We start from the raw sequence: 25016 nt of genomic DNA, 5'->3' as shown, positions 1-25016 counted from the left end.
GTTTCAGAGGAAAAGATTTTTGTAAAAGATAACAAAACTTACGAAAAATTGGTAAAAAATGACTATAAAGAGCAACAACTCCTTAAGGGGTCAACTGACCATTTTGGTCATGTTGACTTATTTGTAGATCTTACTTTGCTGAACATTATTGCTGTTTACAGTTTATTTCTATCTATAATAATATTCAAGAAAATAACCAAAAACAGCAAAATTTCCTTAAAATTACCAATTCAGGGGCAGCAACCCAAAAAATTGGTTGTCCGATTCATCTGAAAATTTCAGGGAAGATAGATCTTGACCTGATACACAAATTTACCCTGTCAGATTTCCTCTAAATGCTTCGGTTTCAGAGTTATAAGCCAAATTCTACATTTTACCCCTATGTTCTATTTGAAGCCATGGCGGCCATCTTGGTTGATAGACAGGTCACCGGACACATTTTTTAAAATAGATACCTTAATGATGATTGTGGTCAAGTTTGGTTAAATTTGGCCCATTAGTTTCAGAGGAGAAGATTTTTGTAAAAGTTAACGATGACGAACACGGATGCCAAGTGATGGGAAAAGCTGACTTGGCCCTTTGGGCCAGGTGAGCTAAAAAGCTTACAATAGAATTTTTCATATAATTATTATTTCCAAGGGGCAAAACTCTTTTAAAATAGTTGGTTGCCATTGATTGCAACTAGACCCAATATTGCTGATATATTACCTCTGATAAGTGCTTACAATACAAAGATATATATAATTGATATTTCAGAAATTGCTGATATCAGTTTGATATAACTATAGGAATTGCATGTGAGAGTAATTCCAATGCAATTTTTTATAGTATTCAAAAACAAGCAGGTTAAACATTTCATCTCTGTTCAACACTGCTGCATAATGTAAGGCAGTCAAGGTCAAGAATATCAATCTCATTGCCCTTTTCAGTTTCCCTTGTATGTGACCTTAAAAAAAAACAAGAAAAAACAGCATGTTATCAAACCTGAAAAAGGCTGGCTGATTATCACTGATGTGCTGACTGTTTCCCAAGCTGTTTCCTTGACTGGCACTTTGCAAAGAGGTACCAGTCTTATTTTCTGTGCTACTGGATCCTTGAACAGATCTATTTCCAGTCTTTGTCTGATCCATACCAGGCATGTATAAATTAAATTCACTACCAGTTAAATCTGGGAATAAATAGTTTACTTGGTACATAAACTGTAATTAAATGTTTGGTTTAAATAAGCAGCAAATATTACATTTAAAAATTCAAACATAAATTCAACTGATATGGCATTGATGCTCAATGTGTTTGATTTGTTTTGTTAAAGTTGATTGAGCTCAGGCCGTAACACATATGAGAAAACTAGACTAAAGTTAAGCATGTCATAAGTTCATGATTCTGTCCCAATAGTTACTCAGTGCGATAAAGAGGCAAACTGTATAGAGATCTTTAGATTGTGTGCTGACCTCAACATGTCCTTTTAGTTTGTTGTATTGTTGGGTTGCTGTTTCAAAGTATCACAGCAAGTTTGTAGGTCCTGATATAAATTCAATTATGCAGAATCAGTAAACAGAAAGTTGATGCACATTGGACGTGGAAAAGTATCAAAGGAAGCATGCTAACATGATGCACGATACAAATTTTCAGAAAGCTCTACTTTGTAGTTCTTGAGAAGAATGGGACAAAAAAAATGTTCAATGGCCCATACATGTAAAAGTAAGAATGTATATAACCAGAAAGTTTGAGTCAAGGATGACAAATGCATCAAACAGAATAGTATTCTCACTAGAAGCTTGATGCCAACTTCATTGGTGGGTGACAGATTGACAGACTCATGGATGGAAGACAGCATACCCACCCTCCTTAAGAGCCTGTTTAAAAATATATTTACTTACCACTCATTGCATCCACCTGAATTAAACCCAATGAAGAATTTCTACTGGCTTCATATCCTCCTGACCTAAAACCAAAATAAGCAAATTTAGACATTTAAATAGGACCGAAGGGTTGAAAGCTAGAAAGGCCTGTATTAAAATCTTGACAAAACTTGTTGTGAAAGTCACATGTGGGTCAGGATCCCTAATAGACCTTGCGATGAGGAACTCAGATGACGTAATTAAAAAACAATATTAGTCCGCCATACAATTGTGGATGCTGTGATTTTAAAAATGGACATAAATAAACAATAAGAACTGTTTTATAGAGCTGATGCGATGAGAAAAGAAATATGTAGATTTGACCTGAAATAAATTATTAGAAAGGACAATTTTTTTATTGAGTTTTATGATCAAAATTTTGGGATTATTTCATGTGGAGAGTGACATTTTTCACCATCTTCCGGGGTCCAGCTATTTGCGAAAAAAGTAATCTCACTTGCCACCCCGAAAATTTAACCAGACATGTATAAATGTATCAGCTTCGATATGAGCCATCACACATGTTCAAGTAAACGATATGGACTGAGCAACGGAGGAAAACGTTACCATTACCGCCTATGTAGAATTAATTAAAAATGTTGACCCAAATTGTGAACTATTATTTCAAAGGTGTTGGAGTGTTTCATGGTTCAATGATCACAATTTCGGATGGGAGCTGCTGAAATCGAGGTCAGTTACACTCTTTTAGTGCTATTTGATTAAAAAGAATACAAAATGGCTTCCAATAATTTTGATTTTTATCAAAAATATACCAATTTTATACTTATAAACAATAAAGAGGCAGAAAATGGGACATGCATTATTTGGACTGGGGCCACTCAGAGGAGAAATAATTATATTCTAGGGATGATCAATGTTACATACCCAAATGCCAAACGTACTAAAATGAATGTTGCACGTTTAGCAAAAATTTTGCAATTGAAATCTACTGATTTAGCCAAAAATTTAGATGCTTCACACCTTTGTCATAATGCATTGTGTGTGAATACAGACCATATTGTTTTAGAACCTCGGGAGATTAACAATCAAAGAAAAATATGTGTAGCTTCACACCAATGCACCACCCATATTGAGCATGGCACAATTTATACTAACTGCATGCTGAATCTGAAATTGTGGTTTGTTATTATTTTGTAGTAAACATGCCTTGCACATTTTGCACATTTTACCTCCACATTAATCATTTCTGAAAATACAAGTTTTTAACACAAGTAAAAAACGAAAATGGGAAAAAAGCCCACCCTCATACCCCCAAGACACTGAAACAAACATGGCAAACATGTTTATGCAAGATTATAAGCTCAGGCAAACATTTATGTGGTTTTTTTCGACAGTGTTTACTAATTTTTACAGTGCAAGGGGAGTAACTCTTGATGGTTTCATTACTGTGTCAGAAAACTGGGTCATTCAATCAACAGCTGATCAAAGGAAGTAAACATGCGGTCTGAGAGAACTAAATGAAAGTGAAACATAGAGACAAATCAATGAACAAAGTATGACAGTCATTAATTAAATAAGACAACAAAAAACAAAATAAAGAATAACAGAAAGAAAAAAAATCCAAATATGACATCGAGTTACAAAGGCAAACTGTGAATGACGTTGTAAGATTAATTTTACATGGTTTTATTTTGTTTATAATTTTATTTCATGTCATTGTATGTACTGTGGTTGGATGCATGCATGCATGCATTGGGAGATATGAAGTGGTCTTTTTGTCTGATACAAAGTTTATTTCAGTGTCTTGGACCATTATCCCATTTTCATAACAAACTTAAAATAAACAAACTTTTTAATTTAAAAAAAACACAACTAACTCATATCATGCTCATATATTCCTGAAAAAGTGTTTGTTTTAATATATTATAAGATGTTTAGTATTCTCTGTAAATAAATAAATAAATAACTAAATATGCTTCCTGAAAGGCTGAAAGAAAACCATATTGTGTAACCTTTTAATATAAATGTTAATCTGGCCAAGAACTACAACCTGGCTGTGGAACGAATTCTTTCGGACTTGAATTCTGACATAGCTTTGGTTCTAACTGATGTTTCTTATATCCACTAATCAACCTGTTTCGCACTCTCTTGTTTAACAAGAAATCGATAGCCTGTTTTTTGCGAGCTTTTAACCTGTTTAATTTGACACGTAAACTTTTTTGATATGCACAATCATATATTTCACGTTTACGTATTTTTTTCAGAGCCACTACAGCACGAGACTTTCTACCCAGACCACAACCTACAGCTTTTAGGGTCTTAGCCAATGCAACATCCCGTTTATTATTGACTTTCAAGACTGCTGCAGATGCACGGCCTAAGGCATTGCGAGAAAAATTCTTATTCTTAGGTAGGTATGTAGAAATTGTCCTATTGACGGACTCACACTTATTAGTATTGCTGAAAAATTGCATCTGATTTAATGCGGTCTGAGACAGTTTCATTTCTAACAATGATTCTATTAATAATTTGTCAGTCTTATTTGGTTTCAAAGACCCATTTTGTATACCATGACTGCTAAGGTTAATAGATTTGTACCACCAACTAGTTTTTATACCACCATTACATAGTGTTATGCTCCATCTACACGTATCGCTACAATTACCACTATAACAATTCACGACAGACTTAACAATGCGTGGCAAACATTTTGAAATTTGTTGTCGGTCACCATTATATTTTGCAAATAAACATTTCATTATACCATGCGAACGTAATTTTAAATCATTGGCAAAAGCTATTTTAATATCATTCCTCTGGGCCTTTGTAGCTCCAGGGAACATACCGACACTAAATTTTGCTCGCAATACCTCACAGAACTGACTTTGACCCCGGTGTATAGTATCTGCCAGTCTATTTACTGACCATAAAGGGTCAAATATTTCTTGCATTGCTTCTTGTAAACCTTGTACACTTTTTGCATCCCCATCAGTAGTACAATAGTCCACAAGTAAATCAAGTTTAGCAATTTTTTTACCTATTTCATACCCAAGATCCTTCTCACTCAAAGGATCATGCCTATTTGTATTTGATGTGCAGTACTCATGATTAGGACATTCAATGTCATAACCTTTACCGCGTAACCATGCACCAACCCAGCAAAGTTTGTTTACAAGGTGAAAACCAATGATATCATGATTGTCAGTTTCATTTTCACAGGCAATACCAATAACTTGTGATGCATTTTGTCCCATTTTATGCCTACTTTTTATATGCACACTCTGATAGGTACCATCCATTTGTAATTTTATAGGACTATTTTTATTTAACCCTAAGGTTTCATTTCTCTTTCTGAAACTCTCAACCACTTGTTCTGTTTCATTTTCAGCAAGTTTTACAACCTTGTCACAAACAGTATTTGTTATTCTCTGCATTGTTCCTTTTGACATAGGAGGAATACATGAACTAGTTAAAAGTAGTCGTGCGCTATCATTACCAATATTACAGTTTATCACGCCAGTCTGAAACCCATAGTTAATTGTAGCACTCTTGCGACCAGCACGTCCTGTGTCAATTTCTCTAAATAGTTTATATTTTTCTGAAATAAATTTACATTTGGTACACTTCATTTTCCAAATCCAACCAAGACCCCATTGAGTCTCTTGTACCAGTTCAAAATGTGGAACAACACACTTTGGACTTTTATTTAAATGACATATTATAAGACTATTGATCATTAAAATATTAAGATCTCTATCTACTGTTCTATTTTCAGTACTTGTCTCCTCCAGATATTCATCTAAATAATCATCTGACAATTTATGCGGTCTTAATAGTTTGACTGTAGTCGCACATTTTTCAGTTTGGGGGGCTACATAAGATTTTTTATCGTAACTCTCTTTTGAGTACAGCTTGAATTCCTTTTCTGTAAGGCGGGGTAACCAGACAGATTCTGTGGTGTTTTTAGGTGTCAAATCTGTAGTGGAATTAGAAAATTTAAGTTTAGGTGGTGCAGGTGAAACTTGCATAGATAAATTTTTTAAAACCTGTGTAGATGGAGGTGTAGACGGAGCTGTAGATGGAGCAACACCATTATTAACACCACAACCTTGATCTGTTGTTAGGGATACAAAACGCAATAGATGGGCTTGGTTACCAACCTTGTATTGGTTTCTTTTCCTTTTCCCTTTCATTATTGAATAAATACACACTCTGTTATGTTTGTACAATTCTAAATTATGACATCATAAAGTCATGACGTCACAAAAGCGATGACGTCACAATGTTATCTTCACCAAAGAAAAGCACAATTTTTCCCTATTTGAACACTCACACAAAAAGAACTCTAAAATGGTTATTACTTGATGGATTTTAAAACTAAAACCGGTTTTAGAATTGTCTGTGAATGATCTTAACAGTTATAAAAAAATAAAAATGTTCTATTCCTTCTTTGAAAGAAAGAAATATCAAAAACATTATTTTCTGAGTGAAACAATCCTTAAATCTACCTTATTTACAGTAAAAAACACAATATTTTCATGATTCATCATCTACACATGATGATTTTTATAAAGTCAGTAAGGTAATGAAGGTTTGTTGAATGGCACTTTAAGCTATAAAAAGTCTTAATCAATGTCTAAATTGTGAATTGATAACATATGGATTTTGTGCTTTTTTTCTACTAAAAGATATAAGGAACAGTAATAAGCATGCTTACTTAAAAATACTAAAAATTAACTTATTTTATTTCAGATGCGGAAAAAAACTTCACAGAATTGTTTGAAAAGGTGTCACGAAGGAATTCATACTGCAATACAAGTGGAATCTGACATTTGCTGATCTAATATGGGTCAGGATCCCTAATAGACCTTGCGATGAGGAACTCAGATGACGTAATTAAAAAACAATATTAGTCCGCCATACAATTGTGGATGCTGTGATTTTAAAAATGGACATAAATAAACAATAAGAACTGTTTTATAGAGCTGATGCGATGAGAAAAGAAATATGTAGATTTGACCTGAAATAAATTATTAGAAAGGACAATTTTTTTATTGAGTTTTATGATCAAAATTTTGGGATTATTTCATGTGGAGAGTGACATTTTTCACCATCTTCCGGGGTCCAGCTATTTGCGAAAAAAGTAATCTCACTTGCCACCCCGAAAATTTAACCAGACATGTATAAATGTATCAGCTTCGATATGAGCCATCACACATGTTCAAGTAAACGATATGGACTGAGCAACGGAGGAAAACGTTACCATTACCGCCTATGTAGAATTAATTAAAAATGTTGACCCATGTAACAAAAACACCCCTCTTACAAATTCTATACAGATATATACATGATTTTTTTTTATTCATAAGTATCTTATACCGCTACAATGACAACAACACTTAAGTAAACTGCATCTTTTATTGTCGACATGTTTCGCCGATTAGATCGGCTTCATCAGGACAAAGTATACAAAATTAGAACCCCTGAAGTACAAAAAAACGGTATCATGTATGTGACGTCATAATTGTCCATTGTTGACGTTGCTATGGGATACTCTATATCATTATGTAATGTTGAACAGAAAATGAATCAAACATAGTACAATGCAAATGAAGTTACTAAATTTAGAGTTAATCTATAGTTTTGGAATTGTCTTTAACTTTAAAATGGTTGTAAACTATTATAATGGTAAGTGTATAAATAAAATGTGTTTTTAAATAGAAATTAAATTTGTGTAACATGTATGTAAGTACAATGTCAGTGTACAGTTTTATAAAGTTTCTTCCTAATTTGGACAACACTAATAGGGCACACCCCTACCACTTCGACTGGGTTCCCTTTGGCCGGAGGTACTACTTCCAATCGCGTCGGGAATGCCGTAAAGTGGTTTACTGTCGCAGAATTTCTTGGCAATGTTGGTTGAACTGGAAATGGTGGTGGGAAGGATTTATGTTCTTTGTATCTTACTTCTTTTAACTTTAATTTGCTGCAGGTTTAAAATAGTACTGGAAATCTATCTTGGCTGTTTTGTGTCATCTCCATTGACTTTTGAAAGATCCTTTTTAAGGTTTCACACTAAAATAATTTTACATTTAATTTTCTGATGGCACAGAATGATGGTACATATAAATCTTGATAAATTGGCCGTCCTGTTGTAGGAATGTTGACCTCTGTTTGTTCTTCATATAACTTTCCTTTTGTTTGGTGGTTTCTTGGCAGTAATTGATGGTATCAGTTGTTTGTTGGCTTCTTGGAATTCTTCGTTCTTGCTCAGTATAGAGATGGCCGTGGGGTCGGCGCTGTGTGGTATAGGCGGATCCGGGGATGCAGGGGTTCAGATGGAATATCAAAAGATAAATAAAGAGCTGCTGAACCAACGCCTCTTATGTTTTGTGCTGGTAGAGTTCCCTTAAGTGGATACCAGATGGTATGCAGGGTTGTCAAATAAAAAAATCAAATACCGCTACAATGACAACAACACTTAAGTAAACTGCATCTTTTATTGTCGACATGTTTCGCCGATTAGATCGGCTTCATCAGGACAAAGTATACAAAATAAGTATCTTAGTAACATCTTAAATAGTCAGTTGTAGTTGTGTAGGTGGCATTTAAAAGACTCTGTTTTCCAATTTATGTGTTTTTATCTTATTTTTCTGGTCAAGTTAGTGCTCATCCTGTTTATAGTTGCAATGGGTACCTTTTTATTGTGCATTTTAGTTTAACAGCATATGAGCTAGAAAAGATACAGGGGAAATTTGTGTACACATAAAATTGTTTTATCTCCACAACATTTTGTGCATGTACCGAGTCAGACTACCTGGACCATATGTTGTTTATTGTTGGTGCATCCCATTTTTCAGGAGTAGGGTGTATGTGATTGATGTGATCTGTTTGTTCATGAATTATTAATTTTCTAAGTAAATTTACCCTATTCCATATGGAGGCTGACCCCAGTCATTCTGAGACAATAAACTGTCATCCTGTCGTGAAAGGAGCTGTTCTGATTTACTACCAGTCACTTCTCTGGGCTTCAATAACAGGTTTGACTGGTCAAATGCACTGAAGGATAATCTCAACTGATGTATGGATGGATTACTTTCTCCACCAGGGGGCGTAGAGACAGAATTGTTATTAATAAATGAACCACTTTTGACATCATCTCCAATTCGTGCCTTATTTCTACAATAGATAAGATGCATAAGTTAAGATTGATAAAAAGTAACCAATGTTCATATTTGAAGATTGAATGATAAATATTGGCTTCTTTTTTGAAATTGATAAGATAGAAGTGGTGAGTAGAATTTGTTCATTCATCCTTAGTGGTGTTACATTGTAGGACATAGGTGTTCAAGTCCCCTATACCTCTAGGCTTGCCTTTTTGTGCTAATACAGCATAATGCAATCAACAAAATCAATCAATAAATGTTAATCTAACCTAGGCAAGTGGTAAAACAGCACATAAAACACTTTCTTGTCAAGCATTTGTAAATGCTGGCTCATTGACATCTACACATCTTTATTCTATCTTTCTCATTCTTTAATCTAAGGTAATCTCATATGTGGAGTAGAATGAATTTCCACATTGCTGACATACTCATATAACCAAGTTTGTATTTTTCAAATGAGATTGACCTGCTCCTTACCCGTTTCCTCTGGCAACAGTAGACATAGCCAGAGGTTTGTTCCGGCTGAAGGAGTATTCATTGTCTATATTGGTTGACTGCCCTTCTTCAGCAACAGCTGACAAATCCTCTATACTGATACTGTCTTTTAGATCCATCACTTTCTATGACATCCTTAATATTGGTTTACACTGTTGGACTCTTATAAATAACATGGTGAGGACCACTGTAAAGAAAGAGAAAGGTTTACTACATGTAAAGTCAAAATGTCTGTAAATGTATATAATAGACGATAAAGTCTATAGTATACTCCCCCGTACTTGGGAGATATACAATGTTTACTGTATATTTTTATTAACACACACGTTTCGTCCCCGAGGGTATCACCAGCCCAGTAGTCAGCACTCCAGTGTTGACATGAATATCAATTATATGGTCATTTTTATAAATTTCCTGCTTATAAAACTTCGAATTTTTCAAAAAATTAAGGATTTTCTTACACCCAGGAGTAGATTACCTTAGCCATATTTGGCACAACTTTTTGGAATTTCGGGTCCTCAATGCTCTTCAACTTTGTATTTGTTTGGCTTTACAGAGATGCAGACAGTTTATTTTCCTGTCAGACATTGGGGCCTACAGGGTACCAAGTTTTGCCAGACCCATCACATTTCTGTCAGACCTATATTTTCATTCAAAAATCAAATGAGATGCTATTGAACAAACGTTAATTTTGATTTTGTTTTATGTTATAATTCATTACATATATATTATCGCTGGTACTGCTACGTTTCCCAAGCGAAATGCAAATTGTGCATGTCATCATGTTGTTGTTATAAAGTAACCATGATCGCCCCTTTTGCCATTTTGGGTAAAATGACCTTTCAGGTCGCTTCTCCTTTCGTACAAGGACCGATTAACAGCTTTATCAACTTGAATAGGTGACTGGTTTGGCCTTTTACTGGGTTTCGACCCACTTACAAATTTTATCGGCCATGACATATTTCCTGAACTTATCAACTATGCTTAAAAGACCTCCTTCCTGAAGAGCGAATTTCTAAAACCAAAAACATGATGAAAATACGCGGAATGGTTTGGGGCGAGATGGACATGGTACAAAAAGACTGTCACTGGGTGGAAATACTGGTTCCCGAAGTAAGAAAAAGTGAGGGAACAGGAAATTTACTTTTATTAAAGATGATCACAATTTAATAAACAAAATACTCTGCCGGGACCGACAGGGAATTAAGTTTTGGCGGACCCAAGCATACTCAAATATTGCCGGCCATCAGGTCCTGCACAGCAAGGAGTTTTGCAGGACCTGCATAGATTCTGCCCCTCAGGTCCGACAGGTCTGACGATTAGTTGCATCTCTGGGCTTTTTAACTGTTTTGATCTGAGCGTCACTGATGAGTCTTATGTAGACGAAACGTGCGTCTGGCGTATTAAATTATAATCCTGGTACCTTTGATTACTAACTACATCACATTTAATTTTTCATTAAACATGTTAAATGTTCAGAAATTTGATTTCTGTGTCCTGTTTGCATGAATATCCATAAATAATAATAATTTGGACGAAATAATTATTCAATAAGGCAGCAGGAAATCAGATTGAAGTAAACTTCTGTCCCATAAATAAATTGATTTAGGCACCTATTTTGTTTAAATCACATATATCTCAAGTACATAGTCTTTTTGATCAGTGCATGCACATGATGTATTATTAGCAGGGTTTCCCCTGAGTCAATTATTTTTTTCGCCACCTCTTTCGCCAAAACAATATGTTTTTCGGCACTTTATTATTTTTTTCGCCAAGTAACATATGTTTCAAATTTAACTTTTTTTCTGCCCACCCCTCCTTCTTTAATAAGATGACTTTGCCGCATTGTGTCTATGATTATTCTCTCAAACTTATTTTAGAGTCTACATTTTAATGAATAAACACTTAACATTTACTTTACAAGAACAGATTTTTTTTAACTTAAAAGGGAAAAATAGTTATTGTATTTTAAACAACTTTTCTAAATGAGGAGGCCACTATACTTTTTATAATACAGAAGATATAAGTCCTGGAATATAACAAAATTCATGGACATGTTTTGATCTTATAATACCAGTATAGTTGGTAGGGAAAGTTTCTTTAAAAGAAATATACTGATGTGCCCTTTTGTACTAAGAAGCGGTTTTTACAACAAAACAAAAGCTTTTACCACATTAAATTGATCCTTCATTTCATGTGTAGTCATTACATTGAAGGGTTACTCTTATTCTAGGGGTTGTTCCCAACCTTTTCAGGCTTTTGGATAGATTTTTTTCATAACGACAGTTTTCTTTTCTTGACCAAGTTGAAACGTAAAATTATGCTTGAAACATGTGCGTCACTCAAACAACTTTAAAGTAGTCTCCCTAATCAATTACCTATATTAAAGTCAAAGGATAATTAAAGTTTTAAATTGGAGATTTTTCTTCCTTTTGAACATTTTTCATCACAACAGCTTTTTTTTCTCTAAACTATCTTTAAAAAGAAAAGGAGACGTTAAAAGTTTGCTTCAATCACGTGCGTCGCAAAGTGGTAAAATTTTTTTGTAATATGACATTTTCCGGAAGCCATTTAACCATATCGTTTTGTCAAACAATTCAATCAACACCTTTATTAATTAGTCCTTTGTTGTCGATAGCCATAAAATGCAATCAGCTGATTATTGATTTTCTGTCCAAATCTTAATGAGGTCAAGGTGAGTTCCGAGTATTGTCTGATCGGGTAAAGTCTGAGAAACTCGAAAAAAAGTAAATAAACAAGATGGAGGAAAATAATTCGTTATATATTTTTCTTTCGCCAAATTCTTTCGCAAATGACGAATCTTTATCGCCACAATTATTATTTTTTCGCAAATTACGAAAATGGCGACCGCCAGCAGAAACCCTGATTATTAGTCATTGTGTCAGTGGTTGATCATTTAAAAAATAACATTTTCTGGGAATATAAACGGGCTTTTGGGTGTTCAATGATCATAACTGAATGCTAGTAAATGATTCTGCATGTATGTGCCTGTCCCATGCCAGGAGCCTGTAATTCAGTGGTTATCGTTTGTTGCTGTTACATGTTATTAAGTTTCAGATCATTTTTAGTACATAAATTAGTTTTCTCGTTTGAATTGTTTTACATTTGTCATTTAGGTGCCTTTTAAAGCTGACTTTGCTCATTGTTGAAAGCTATAAGGTAACCTATAGTTGTAAACCACATCTTCTTCTTTATATACACCTTATTGCTTTTTCAAGTATTTGGAAATATGTCCCACTTGACCTGAGAATCTGTCCTGCTTTACCTTTTAACGCCATACAACAATCACTTTTCCATTTCGGTTTCAGATCTTTTCTATTATGACATCATAATTCATGTTATTTACAGGGATCTCCATGGCCTGTTTAACGATGGCGACCCGCCATTGTTCAAATGTCTTGCGACATCATCAAATGACTCACACCATTGTTCAATTGTCTTCCGCCATCGTTCAAAGCTGTAATCGTTTTTATAGACTGACGCCATTTTTTAGCAATTATAATCAAATGCATGTAATTGCATAACCCTCATGCTTTTTTATAGTATAATCCAATACAGTTCTAACGCCTGAGGGATATCCGGATTAAAATCGCTAATCACTTGTACCTGAGCTTGTACAGGTAGATCAACAAACCAGACAGGAGAATATTATCTGAGGATTCATTTGTCGAATTATTTAAATAAGTTTCCGCAAATGCTTACAATAATTCAGATTAAATAAATAAATTAATAATCCAGTAACACAGTTTAACAAGTCGAACACATGCTTTTATTTTGACTTACGCAATCAGCATCCCCCTTTTTAAGAAGTATAAAATAAGACGTAAAACAGTAGTTATTATTTCATCACAAATAACTTGAGTACTGCTGTATTGTAACGATAATATAGAATTACTTTAAAAGTTAAAAAGTAAAAACTTTTAATATTTCCTGTAAAGAAATATTGTATCGTAATTCCGAATTCATTTTGTAGTTTACAATCAAATTGATACATCCGCGTTTCCGGTTTCTCTTCAGACTCGAAAGATGCATGTTGCATAGCATCGATTTGCTAGATAAAGTTATTAAAAAACTTGACAACTTTACAAATCTGTTTAACCTTCTATGTAACCTGTACGACTCGTTTTGTCGTTGGTGCAAACCAGCCATACCGGTAATGGGTTCATGACTTCTGAATTTGACAGTGTCCGTGAAAAATAAGCTCCACATGATTTTTAACCCCCATAACATTTACCAAATATAGCAAGAAAACTACATGGGGACCTTTGTGAAAGCTATTGGTCATTCGAGACAAAAGGAAAGGGAGGGGGCATGGAGGCTTGGCCTTTGAAGGGTTACAAACGGCAATTATTAAAAATATATATACTTCTATATAGTATTTATAATGAAATTCAAATAAATATAATTAAAATAAGCAATGAATTAGCATGTTCACCTATCCTTGTGTGGAGGGATGAAACACTTTCGATCGCGCTACACTGTACAGCGTAGATACGGTTTATGATGGTGAAAGTTCCTTCATCGTTCAATTTCATCAATGGAGATCCCTGATTTATACACGAAACTTTGTGATGTCCAGTAAAGGGGGGAAAATGGCGATAAGGGGTATTAAATGAATTTGTTTCAAACATTTTAAATGTGCATGATATAATTAGGCTCCAACAGTAATGAGACATAATACCAACACTGACCAGATCTTGATATTGTAATTATGACTACATAAACAGTTGACTGAGTTGTTACATGTGTAAGTCATCTATGCTTAAAAGTATGTGTTGAAGGCCGTACATTGACCTATAATGGTTTACTTTTTTAAAATTGTTATTTGGATGGAGAGTTGTCTCATTCAGTCATTGGCACTCACAGCACATCTTCCTATATCCAATTAAAGTTGTGTCGATTTTCAGATGTTTAAAATTGTAGACTTAGAGTTTAACAGATATATTTAATTGACATGCACAGTTGTATCTTTATGGTTCTATCTTTATCATCTATTTTCTGCTATTGTTTTGAAAACTAGTGACTTGTCAGAATTTTTTTCTTGTAAAAACACATCAAAATTCTGCATGCACTGTTCCCGTATCTTTACGTTTCGTATGCTCCTTATTGTATTAAGTGTGGAACATGACAATTTTCTGACAAAATGATGAAGCTACCTTAGTATTAAGTGTTTCTATTAGATTGCATTCTTTCTGTGTTTTCTAATAGTATTTTGAAATATTTTTTGTACCGCCAAAGCATTACCGGAAGTGAGAGTTGCCACAGATGTCGCTGTATAAAATAAAATAAATATCGCATCCCGACTTCAATATATATTTAACTTTTAATTTTTATCTTTACGTTATCAGGCATCTTTAACTTTTATACATTGAAAACATCGATCATTTTATGACAAGGAAGAGCAACTGGATTTGACTGAATTAAAAAAAAATCTAGAATAAATGTAGACTGACATGTATAAGTATTGTGACAATCGATTGACTCGACACTGTCAGAGACTGTTGTCAAAAGCTACTATCTATTATTGCACAAATGTATAGTCGATTCAATTGACTTCTCCTATATGATCAATTGTTGTCGATTAATTACTATCATCAGAGACATATAATACAGTTAAATGTCTATGCTATCATTTGAAGTCAATTCAGTCTGAGACTACTATAACACATTATAGTAGTCTCAGATTCAGTTAATCTATTCAATAGATCCATTTTTTTTTATTGTATCCAATGGTCACGAGTAAACAAGAGTTCCTCAACTCCATCAACTATATCATTCACATTTTAAGGTTCATGATCGTATCAATCGTACTCAATCGTAAAAATTGAAAAACTATAAAAAAAATATATATATATATATATTAATAAACAAAACATGTAGATATGAAACCAAAACGGTTTAAAAAATAACCAAATTTAACTTAGTCGATTTTGTCTGAGGTAGTTGAAGCCATATTTTCTTTATATATTTGCGTTTTATGAAAGGAGAATTTAAGAACAGATTATTAAATATCGAAACACTGACAACTTTATTAACTCTGTATTTAAAGATGACGACTAGTTAGATGCTTTTCTTAAAACACTATTGCCTCAATACCCTACAGTAGGATATGAGTCTACCATTCACCATTCAGTGATAGATAATAAAAGAAAGCAGTTAATGATCAACAACTAGCAACCAGCTATATCACTAATATACCTAATTTTGACCTGAAATAGTCATTTTGATCTAAACATCATCTTTTAAACATTTAATATTTCAGTCACATTGAGTCTTTCAGTCAATTTTCAACCTTGTCCACCGTTGTAAATTCAGTACTGTGCAAACACATCGCTTTGTTTCTTCTTTATTAAAATATGACGTGGCTCTGTACTTATACATCCCGTCATTGTGTTATTGTTCTATGATAATTTTTGTATTCTTGTCTTTCATTTTTGCTTATATGCTTTATCTATATGCCTTCAAGAGTAACAGATAGAAAACTCAGGGTTAGAATTCATAGCACAGAAAAGGGGCAGTGGCAAATATTTCATGTATATTTTGAACACGGAGAGAATTTACCTGCACCTTTTGTCAAAAAAAAAACCCTTTCTTTTTCTTATTTGTGCCTTCCGACTTTATGTTTTGAATTGTAGTTTCACTTTCCATATTCGGTATTTATTCAAATGTAAGCTCCACATGGTAAAAATCACGTGATGCAGGAATATAATATCTTGGAGTTAGACTATTTCTTTCTTTTCGGGCGGAGACTCCAAGCAAACAACATGCATGTGTATAACGGCACTGTAGATTTTCGTATTAAATAAAGAAAGTTGGCGGTCCGGTACATGAATAGATTGGTTAGAAAGCAAAGTTTTAATTTTAATTAGATTCGAAAGCTCAATTCGAGGGTTGAAAATAGAGAGCACAAATAAAAGGGGGGGTCCACAGGGAATATTTGTATCTTATGAACTCTATATTTGAAAGGGTTATTTTTTTATGTAATTAAAAAAGAGAAAAACAAATATAGGACAAATTGTGATTGGTCTTTCTTCCTTTCTCCCATGCCAAGAAATTGCCTCCGTTGAAATTCTGCAAACACCCCATAGAGCAAATTACATGGATGATTAATATTGACCATTTGGTATATGGCTGTGTTCTAAGCGACACGTACATGAAGGTCATAAATTAATTTCTTCAATGAAATCAAATCTTTAGCTACTAATGACTGCCGTAGGGGGTCGACCGGAATTTTTAGCGAGGATTTCTTGGCATGTTTGTGGTTTTTTTTTACATGTGATGTGGCTCTGTTCTTATGCATCCCTACATTGTGTTATTGTTCATTGATAACTTTTGTATTCTTGTCTTTCAATTTTTGCTTTTATGCTCTGTCTTTATGCCTTTTTGTGTTGTTTTTTTTTATATACACATGACGTGGCTCTGTACGTATAAATCCCGTCATTGTGTTATTGTGCCAATGTTTATTTACATATTTGTTTGTTTTTATAGTGATCAAGATACTAACACAATGTTGACTGCTGTTCCCCTTTTTTTTTTACTTTTCTATTATGTCTGTTTTTTGTTCATATATCGTTGTAAGTATAATGGGATTATGCGACTGTAATACAAGTGAGAGGTTTAGCTACCTATAAAACCAGGTTAAATCCACCATTTTCTATTTGAGAAAATGTTTGTAGCAAGTCAGGAATATGACAGTTGCTGTCCATTCGTTTGATTTGTTTGAGCTTTTGATTTTGCCATTTCATTAGGGACATTCCGTTTTGAATTTACCTAAGAGTTCAGTATTTTTTGTTATTTTACTTTTTACAGTCATCTCGGTATCAAAATCTATGACAAATGAGACGATTTTGATTTTAAAATTATCAAATTTAGTAGTAATATTCCAACTTAACCTGCATATGGGATATACATTTCCCAACTCATTCTGTATTCAAGAGCTTTCTCCTGATACTCGGACCTTATAAAACGTGTCTGAGCAGAAAGTTGATGATTCAAGATTATATCAAAGAACGTCTCATCCTTTTTCTCAAAAATTCATCGGAATATTCCAACACCTTGTTGATAAATATTCCGCATCAACTTCACAAATATTACACGATGATCTTGAAGCATAGATTTTCGGTACTGACATTGTTTATCATATTAATAACGTGATGTCCATTTGGCATGGCTCGGTACTTGTACATCCCGTCATTGTGTTGTTGTGTTGTGGTACATTTTTGTGTTTTTGTGGCTTTCCTTTTCTATGTGCCTTTTGGTTTTTATTTATTGAAATATTTGTTTGTTTTCTATAGTGATTAAGATAATAACACAATGTTGACTTTTCTACCCTTATTTTTGACATCTTTACCTATTATGTCTGTTGTTTTGTTCACACATCGTTGTCAATATATTGAAATGTTATGCGTCTGTCTTACAAGTGAGAGGTTTAGCTAGCTATACAATCGGGTTTAATCTACCATTTTTTCACATGGAAAAAGTTAGGAATATGACAGTTGTTATCCATTCGTTTGATGTGTTTGAGCTCCCGATTTTGACATTTGCTAAGGGACTTTCCGTTTAGAATTTTCCTAGGTTTTTAGTATTTTTGTTATTTTAATTTTTACAGCCGATTCCGTACTGTTCAGTAGCTTTTCAGAAAATTTAGAATAATGCTGATGTATACATGTAAATAACAACTACTAAAAAGTCTATCTATCCTACTGGTCTATCTGTGTTGACATGATTGGTAATTAATATGATCATAGCTTGAAGTGTTTACAAATATTGAATGCTTTTGATATACTTAGGATTTTCTCCCCAAGGAAATATAAGCTTAGCTGTATTTGACAAAACCTTTCGGAATTTTTTGATTCAAGCGTCCCCGATGAGTCTTCTGAAAATTAAACGCTCACGTCGAACGCAAGTCTGGCATACATTTTTTAATCCCGGTATCGGTGATTAGCTTATTCAGAAAAAGTAATTTTTATAAAATTCATTTTCAATATATCTTGTCTAAAGAAGTGAATATGGATTCAATCCGGTATTATTGGTTGAATATTTTGAAAGGAGCCGTCCGACAAAAAGATGTAATTATTTTTATTCATATATATCAATAATTACATTACATGTACATGTATTTACAAGCAGAAATGTACAACTTAATGTTACACAATTAATGCGCTTGCTTCGATTAAAGTTCACACACGGTATATACACAAGAGATCTAACATCCAAAATTACCATTGAAATGGTAAAAAATGAGAATTTAAATCCTCAGAAAAAAATGTAAAATGCAAAACCATCTTTGATAACCAGCAACGCACGTCTTTCAAAACACAAAAATATTAAAGGGACAAAATTCAAAACAATATTTTAACAGTAAATTCGGTTCTGTTCATATCAAATAAATGACAGAAGTTTGTATTTAATTTTTATCATAAAATCGTCTCTTTTCGCAAATATATGTATTTTCTATAATAGATAAAATACTAGAATAACTACTAATTGAATAATAAAAAAAAAAACACCGCTTCTATTGCTACTCTTAACCTTTGCATTTTTTCAGGTGCAATGTATATAGGAACAAAGAGATGTGGTATGAGTGCAAATGAGACAACACAACACAATGTGTAAAATGTCAACAATTATAGGTCAACGTTCGGCCTTCCATAAAACATAATGACATAGACCACAAGCACGGGGACAGTATGCACGTATAAGTGTTCCTAAAATTATGCGTCAATCTCCATAGCGTTTCAAATGAATACTGGATCGTTGAAGCCATTCTTTTAAGATCCCGATGAAGTATTTTCTTGATTTACAGATATACATGAACAAATTTTATTTACACTGTTTCGGATTAAATCTTGAAAGTATTTAATCTTGAAAAGGTATATGAATGGATTTATCATTGAATTTATTCCTGCAAACAAAAAGGACGCATTCCTTATAATTCTAGATGATGACACACCAGTATAAAACCCATCCAGTAAATACACTACAGTTAGAGGAGTATTTACAGCAAAGAATAAAACAGCTATGATACCAATTGTTGTGCACAGTTTAATGTTGGATTTTTTTTAATTTTGCGAACATTTAATTTTTCCATTTTCTTTTGATGTTGATTAAGAAATACTAATAAAATTGTCATAGCAACCACAACTCCAACCTGGGTAATGGCAAAAATGATTCCAAGTGTACCATATGCTGTATATTTTTGAGCTTGAAACAAACTATCAAATGAGCACACGCGGGCGTCATTGTAACTTCTGACAGTAACCGCCGACACGATGATACCATAGATGCAGAGCCATAGATGTAATGATGATACTTAGTAGAATAGCTAGTCCCCATGACATTATTATGATGAACATTTTATTTTTCTTTGGACTCATGAAAAACCTTGACTGTAAACAAATTACCATATTTCGTTCAATGCAAATTCCTAACACCTGAAACATCGATGCCATAAACGTCACACAAAGCAGGTAAGCTCTGATAGCACAGTCAGCGAAAGACATCTTTGTTCCTCTAAGTGTGTTCGTTATCAACAACCAAGAGACTCCAATAATAGCGTCAGTAAAACTTAAACTTAGTATATGAATGTATTTTAGTTTAAGTTTCCTTATGAATGTTACTATCACCATAACTAAAGATGGAACATTTAAAATAACAATTAAAGATCCGAAAACGTATAAAACGACAATGAAAAATGTATTATTTACTTCGATACAATTACTAGCGCAATACGTATCGTTTTCAAATACCGTGAAGTTCTGTTTTGCGCTCATTTTGTAGAAAATGACCACTGGCAACGATTTGATTTAATATACATCGTTTATAAATGGTGCGTTCCTGTTTCCAGACATTCAAATAGTTCTAAACAGGTGGATAATTTCCTGTTGGCGAAAATTGCTATTTTCTCAGTATGCATATTGATAACATTTGAAATGTTATCAATATGCATACTGAAAATAGCATGTAATACGACTAATGAGTATCAACGCTAACGCAGTGCAAATGTACTTGTTTTTATATAACTTATCAATTAAATAAGCTGACAGAGGAAGAAATTCGAAACGAGAAAAAAGTATCGAATTCATTATATAACGTATGGATATATGGGGACACAGATTTCTTTTAATACTACTAATAATTAAGTTAATAATTATTTGATTAGTGTCAGATGCGGACAGTGTTTTTGCCAGAAACTTAATTAAAAATGGTGCCCTTCCGGATATTCTAAAAGTCTTTATATTCTTTCTCGTAAAGTTCTATGGTAAACTGTGTTCTACGTTAACAGTCATTTTGGTTTTAAGAAAGTAGAAAGAACTTCAAAATTATCCTAGGTTATGTATTCAATATGTTTTTATAATGTTCATATATAAAGAAGATGTGGTATGATTGCCAATGAGCCAACTCTCCACAATAGACCAAAATGACACAAAAATTAACAGCTATAGGTCACCGAACTGCATTCAACAATGAGCAAAGCCCATATGTCATAACCAGCTATAAAAGGCCCCGAAATCACAAATATAATCATGTTAAACAATTCAAACGAGAAAACTAATGGCCTAATTGGTGCACAAAAAAATGAACGAAAAACAAATATGTAACACAGCAGCAAACGACAACTATTGAACTACAGGCTTCTGACTTGGGACAGGCACATACATACATAATATAGCAGGGTTAAACATATGAGCGGGATCCAAACCCTCCCCTAACCTGGGACAGTGGTGTAACAAAACAACATAAGAATGAACTATACAAATCAGTTAAAAAAGGCTGAACTTATCAGATGGATACAAATAGAAATATATATAACAATTACACAGAGAGGACGTGTCCGGCAGCTTTTACATTACAACATAAAAAAGACAATAAGTACAGATCTGAGAGTACTCGAAGTTACTGACAGCTCGTTCAAAGCCAATCTGATAAAACAAATCAAGCATCTACGATTAAATTATCAATTAGTATATACATCCAACATCCAATGGATTTAGTGTACGACGTCATAAACCTTCAGAAAAAACATGACCTTGTGCAATGCCAAGATACAGGAATCTACAGAGTATAGATCCATGAAGGTGCATATGCATATAACAATAATATTTAGTTTGCTTTTAATTTGTTGATAACAATATCAATATTAATACCAATAAAAACAATATTCAAAGATCTAATGACAGTGTTGAATGGTAACCTTTTAGAATAAGTTAATTTAAAGGATCGACAAGTTTACCAGGATCGTTGCTGAATTTCAGGACACTTTAAACGACATCTCCGTAAAATGAGGATGTGATATCCCGTTTAAAATAATTGACTGGTTTCGAGAGGAAGATATTTGTATAGATTCCCAACACAATTCTTTGTTTATGAATGTTTCAAGCATTTTTTAAACCCAAAGTTAGTAGAGGTACACCCTAGGTGCATGAATTTGTTTAATGTGTGAGGTGGAATCTGTATATTTGTATTTCTCGTATAGTCTTGTAATGTTCCACTGTCACTGTGGTGGTAATTTGTTTGTGTGTTTTGACAACAAAAAGGAAATAAGTATATGACAATGTTAATTCTACCGTTAAAATGTAAAAACTACTCGACAAGAATACAAAAACACAAATGCAAGAACAATCAACACAGAGAAATAAGTAAATACATACTAATAATATAATAGTTAATTACAACATGTAAACAGCAGAATAATAACAGATACCTCTAGCTTATTTACGACAGGACACAACAAACAAAGTATAAACTGCGTGTCACAGAAAGTGATCAACGACACAACAAGTTGCGTATTTTTTGTGACGTTTATATAAATACAGACGAATTTCTAAAAATAAAATATATTTTAATTGTTATATTGACACATAGAAGACTATTAAATTAGTATTGAGTTTGAAATGGTGTGATTTTGTGTATTTTCTTACCATCATTAGCATATTAAAATGGAATTGTGTTTGTAATGGTGTTATGTAGTTTGACAGGAAAATTGTTTTGAAGAATAATTTAGTTGAACTTTCAAACGGCCTGTAAGGTGGATAGAGATATAAAAAGACGAATGGCGTAATTACCATTTTTTGATTTGATTGAATCCATACGTAAGCTAGAAAACACCCCGAAATGACAGGTAATACGGAGGTATCGACAGATTGTAAAACCGTGACTGTACATATGCATATAACAATGATATAAAGTTTGATATTAATTTACTGATAAAAAAATCAATATTTTGACCTATAAATACAATATTCAATGAAACAGTTACAATGTTGACCTTTTACAATGAGTTTATTTGAAAGATCGATAAGTTTATTCGTTTGTATTTAAATATCCGGGATTGGTAAACAACATCTACATTAACATTAGAATGTCCAATATTGTTTGAAATTAGTTTTTACAGTTACAGCCAAACTTCTAAACCAAATCTTTGTAACTATCAGTGATTATTTTAACTTGAAGTAATTTGTACCAAAATCCCTGAATTAATAATTTACCAGTAATATATAGATAATGAAAACCTTAAGAGCTTCAATCATGTGATCACACCTCTAATAAGTATATCTAGCATATTTACCTTTTGCATACCTGCCAACTGTCACTATTTGCGGGGGATTTCCCCCATGGAAGCTCCCGAATTTAAATTTTGAAAGAGCGATTTTGTCAACAATTTTAAACAAAACAATTAATTTTACAATGACATCAGGCTAATAAAAGTATGAAGAAGCCTTGGAGGTTTTTTTAGGACTATGACAGCCATCTTGCACGCAAAACCCCCATGGGCATTTTGAAAAAGTTGGCAGGTATGCTCTTGCATTAGAGAAGAATGCCTTAACTTAGTTACAACACATATATTTGTAAGCAAGTTGTCCATACGACCACTAAAGTTACTTGTTTTTATACAAAATTTATTGATCTGATAATGAGGCGACAGAAAAAGACCGAATTGAATTAAAATAAATCGGGCACTTATCTTCTTTTCATTAACTGTACTCTTACGTCATAGCGTCCCCTGTAGAATATTATTTGCACTACACTACTGTTCTACTTGGTTGAATGACAATCGTAGAATCATGAATTCGACTACAAAAATATTTTGACCAGTAACAGATTTTTTGATATTTTAAATTATTTATTACACTTATTTTGCATTGACACAAAAAAGTGAACATACTTTAACTGTTATGTTCATTTGAACAATTAATAAGATAGGACTCAACGGATATAAAAACTTACGCCCGAACATTGTTTCAAAAAGGAACTTAACTAAATTAATACAATAAGCATTTTCAAAAGATTCACCAGTTATGCTAGACTCCAAAAGTTAAAGTGGATATCAAGTTCGAAATTCAAGTTCATTTAGGATCCAACTTACCGAAGGTTTCATTGTTAGATCGATAGATTTGTTATAAAAACAAGTAACATACGTGGTCATGTAAAAAAAATGCCTACAAATATATTTGTTGTAGCTAAGTTAAAGCATTCGAAGGTTTAGACAAATATTGTTGCTGTTATCTATTCCCGTGGTTATACATCCATAGTATAATGCATTTAGATTTATTTATAGTTGACAATAGCTGTGTTGATGATTTTGATTTTGTCACTGCAATGTGAACAACAGTATGAAGTTACTTCTGAAAAATCTTATGTTTGATTTATTAAACAATGATGAATTTTAACCCCAGACATACTTTGGTTTTTTTTCTTACTGTGCTTGTGCTGTTTGTATCATTTATGTTAAATCAACACTCTATTAACTCATATTAAAATTCCATAAAGGGAGATACCAATTGTACAATGTATCGGTATTAAAATTACAATAGTTATTGTCATTAAGGTTATGTTATTTGATGATATAATGTATTGACTAGTCTAAGAGTAAGTAAATAGATTTAAAAGCTTCACTATCGAATAGTCTTTCAAACTGCCTATTATTTCAAGAAAATATACAATTATAGCTGGCTTAAGGTTTGGGTTAGGTACAATCTGTGTTGCAAATGAAAAACATTGATTTTAAGGAATTGCAAATACATATTTTAATAAATTCTGTATTTTGAATAACAACGACACGTTCGTAAATTTAACTACTATTACAATACATCCATTTAAACAGGATTTAAAATTTCTATCCAATACAATGCAAAATAACAGAATTGTCAATTAAAAAGTTAGAAGTATTACTTGACCACTTAAAAAAAAATCAAACTATTTACTTAGAACTTCAAGTCGACAGTTAATACTAAATTTAAAAAAATGTGTACAAGTTTTAACATTGGGTTACATTACTATGTTTATCATATATGGTTTTAATTATAAAATGATAAACACAAAAATAATAGCATTCACACTTTTTAAATGGATACGTGAAAGAAGTTTTCCCCACACGAAATGATACTCATTCTTTCAATCTTTAAACTCATTTTGCTAACCTTTATGCCATAGTCGATACCAACTACACCAATTGCAACTATTGCAGTCATAC

The 25016-nt window shown here is 33.0% G+C and overlaps 1 protein-coding gene across 3 annotated transcripts in view; it reads right to left on the bottom strand.

Moving 5' to 3' along the window:
• Nucleotides 1–14813, bottom strand: part of LOC139510118 (centrosomal protein of 192 kDa-like) — a 64875-nt gene extending 50062 nt beyond the window's left edge. The window contains exons 1-5 of one of the 3 annotated variants that reach the window (XM_071296420.1): nucleotides 14789–14813; nucleotides 9506–9710; nucleotides 8790–9041; nucleotides 1881–1945; nucleotides 985–1168 (exon numbers count right to left, since the gene is read on the bottom strand). In XM_071296420.1, coding sequence (XP_071152521.1) covers nucleotides 985–1168; nucleotides 1881–1945; nucleotides 8790–9041; nucleotides 9506–9642 — 638 coding nt within the window. In that variant the 5' untranslated portion in view covers nucleotides 9643–9710; nucleotides 14789–14813. Of the gene's footprint in view, nucleotides 1–984; nucleotides 1169–1880; nucleotides 1946–8789; nucleotides 9042–9505; nucleotides 9711–12809; nucleotides 12833–14700 lie in introns of those variants that run through there. The other 2 variants (XM_071296419.1, XM_071296421.1) reach the window with 2 other exon arrangements.
• Between the last annotated feature and the right edge of the window lie 10203 nt (nucleotides 14814–25016).

This window comes from Mytilus edulis, chromosome 2 (genome assembly GCF_963676685.1).
Source record: "Mytilus edulis chromosome 2, xbMytEdul2.2, whole genome shotgun sequence".
Lineage (NCBI taxonomy): Eukaryota > Metazoa > Mollusca > Bivalvia > Mytilida > Mytilidae > Mytilus > Mytilus edulis.
This window is presented reverse-complemented; position numbering and strand designations above follow the sequence as displayed.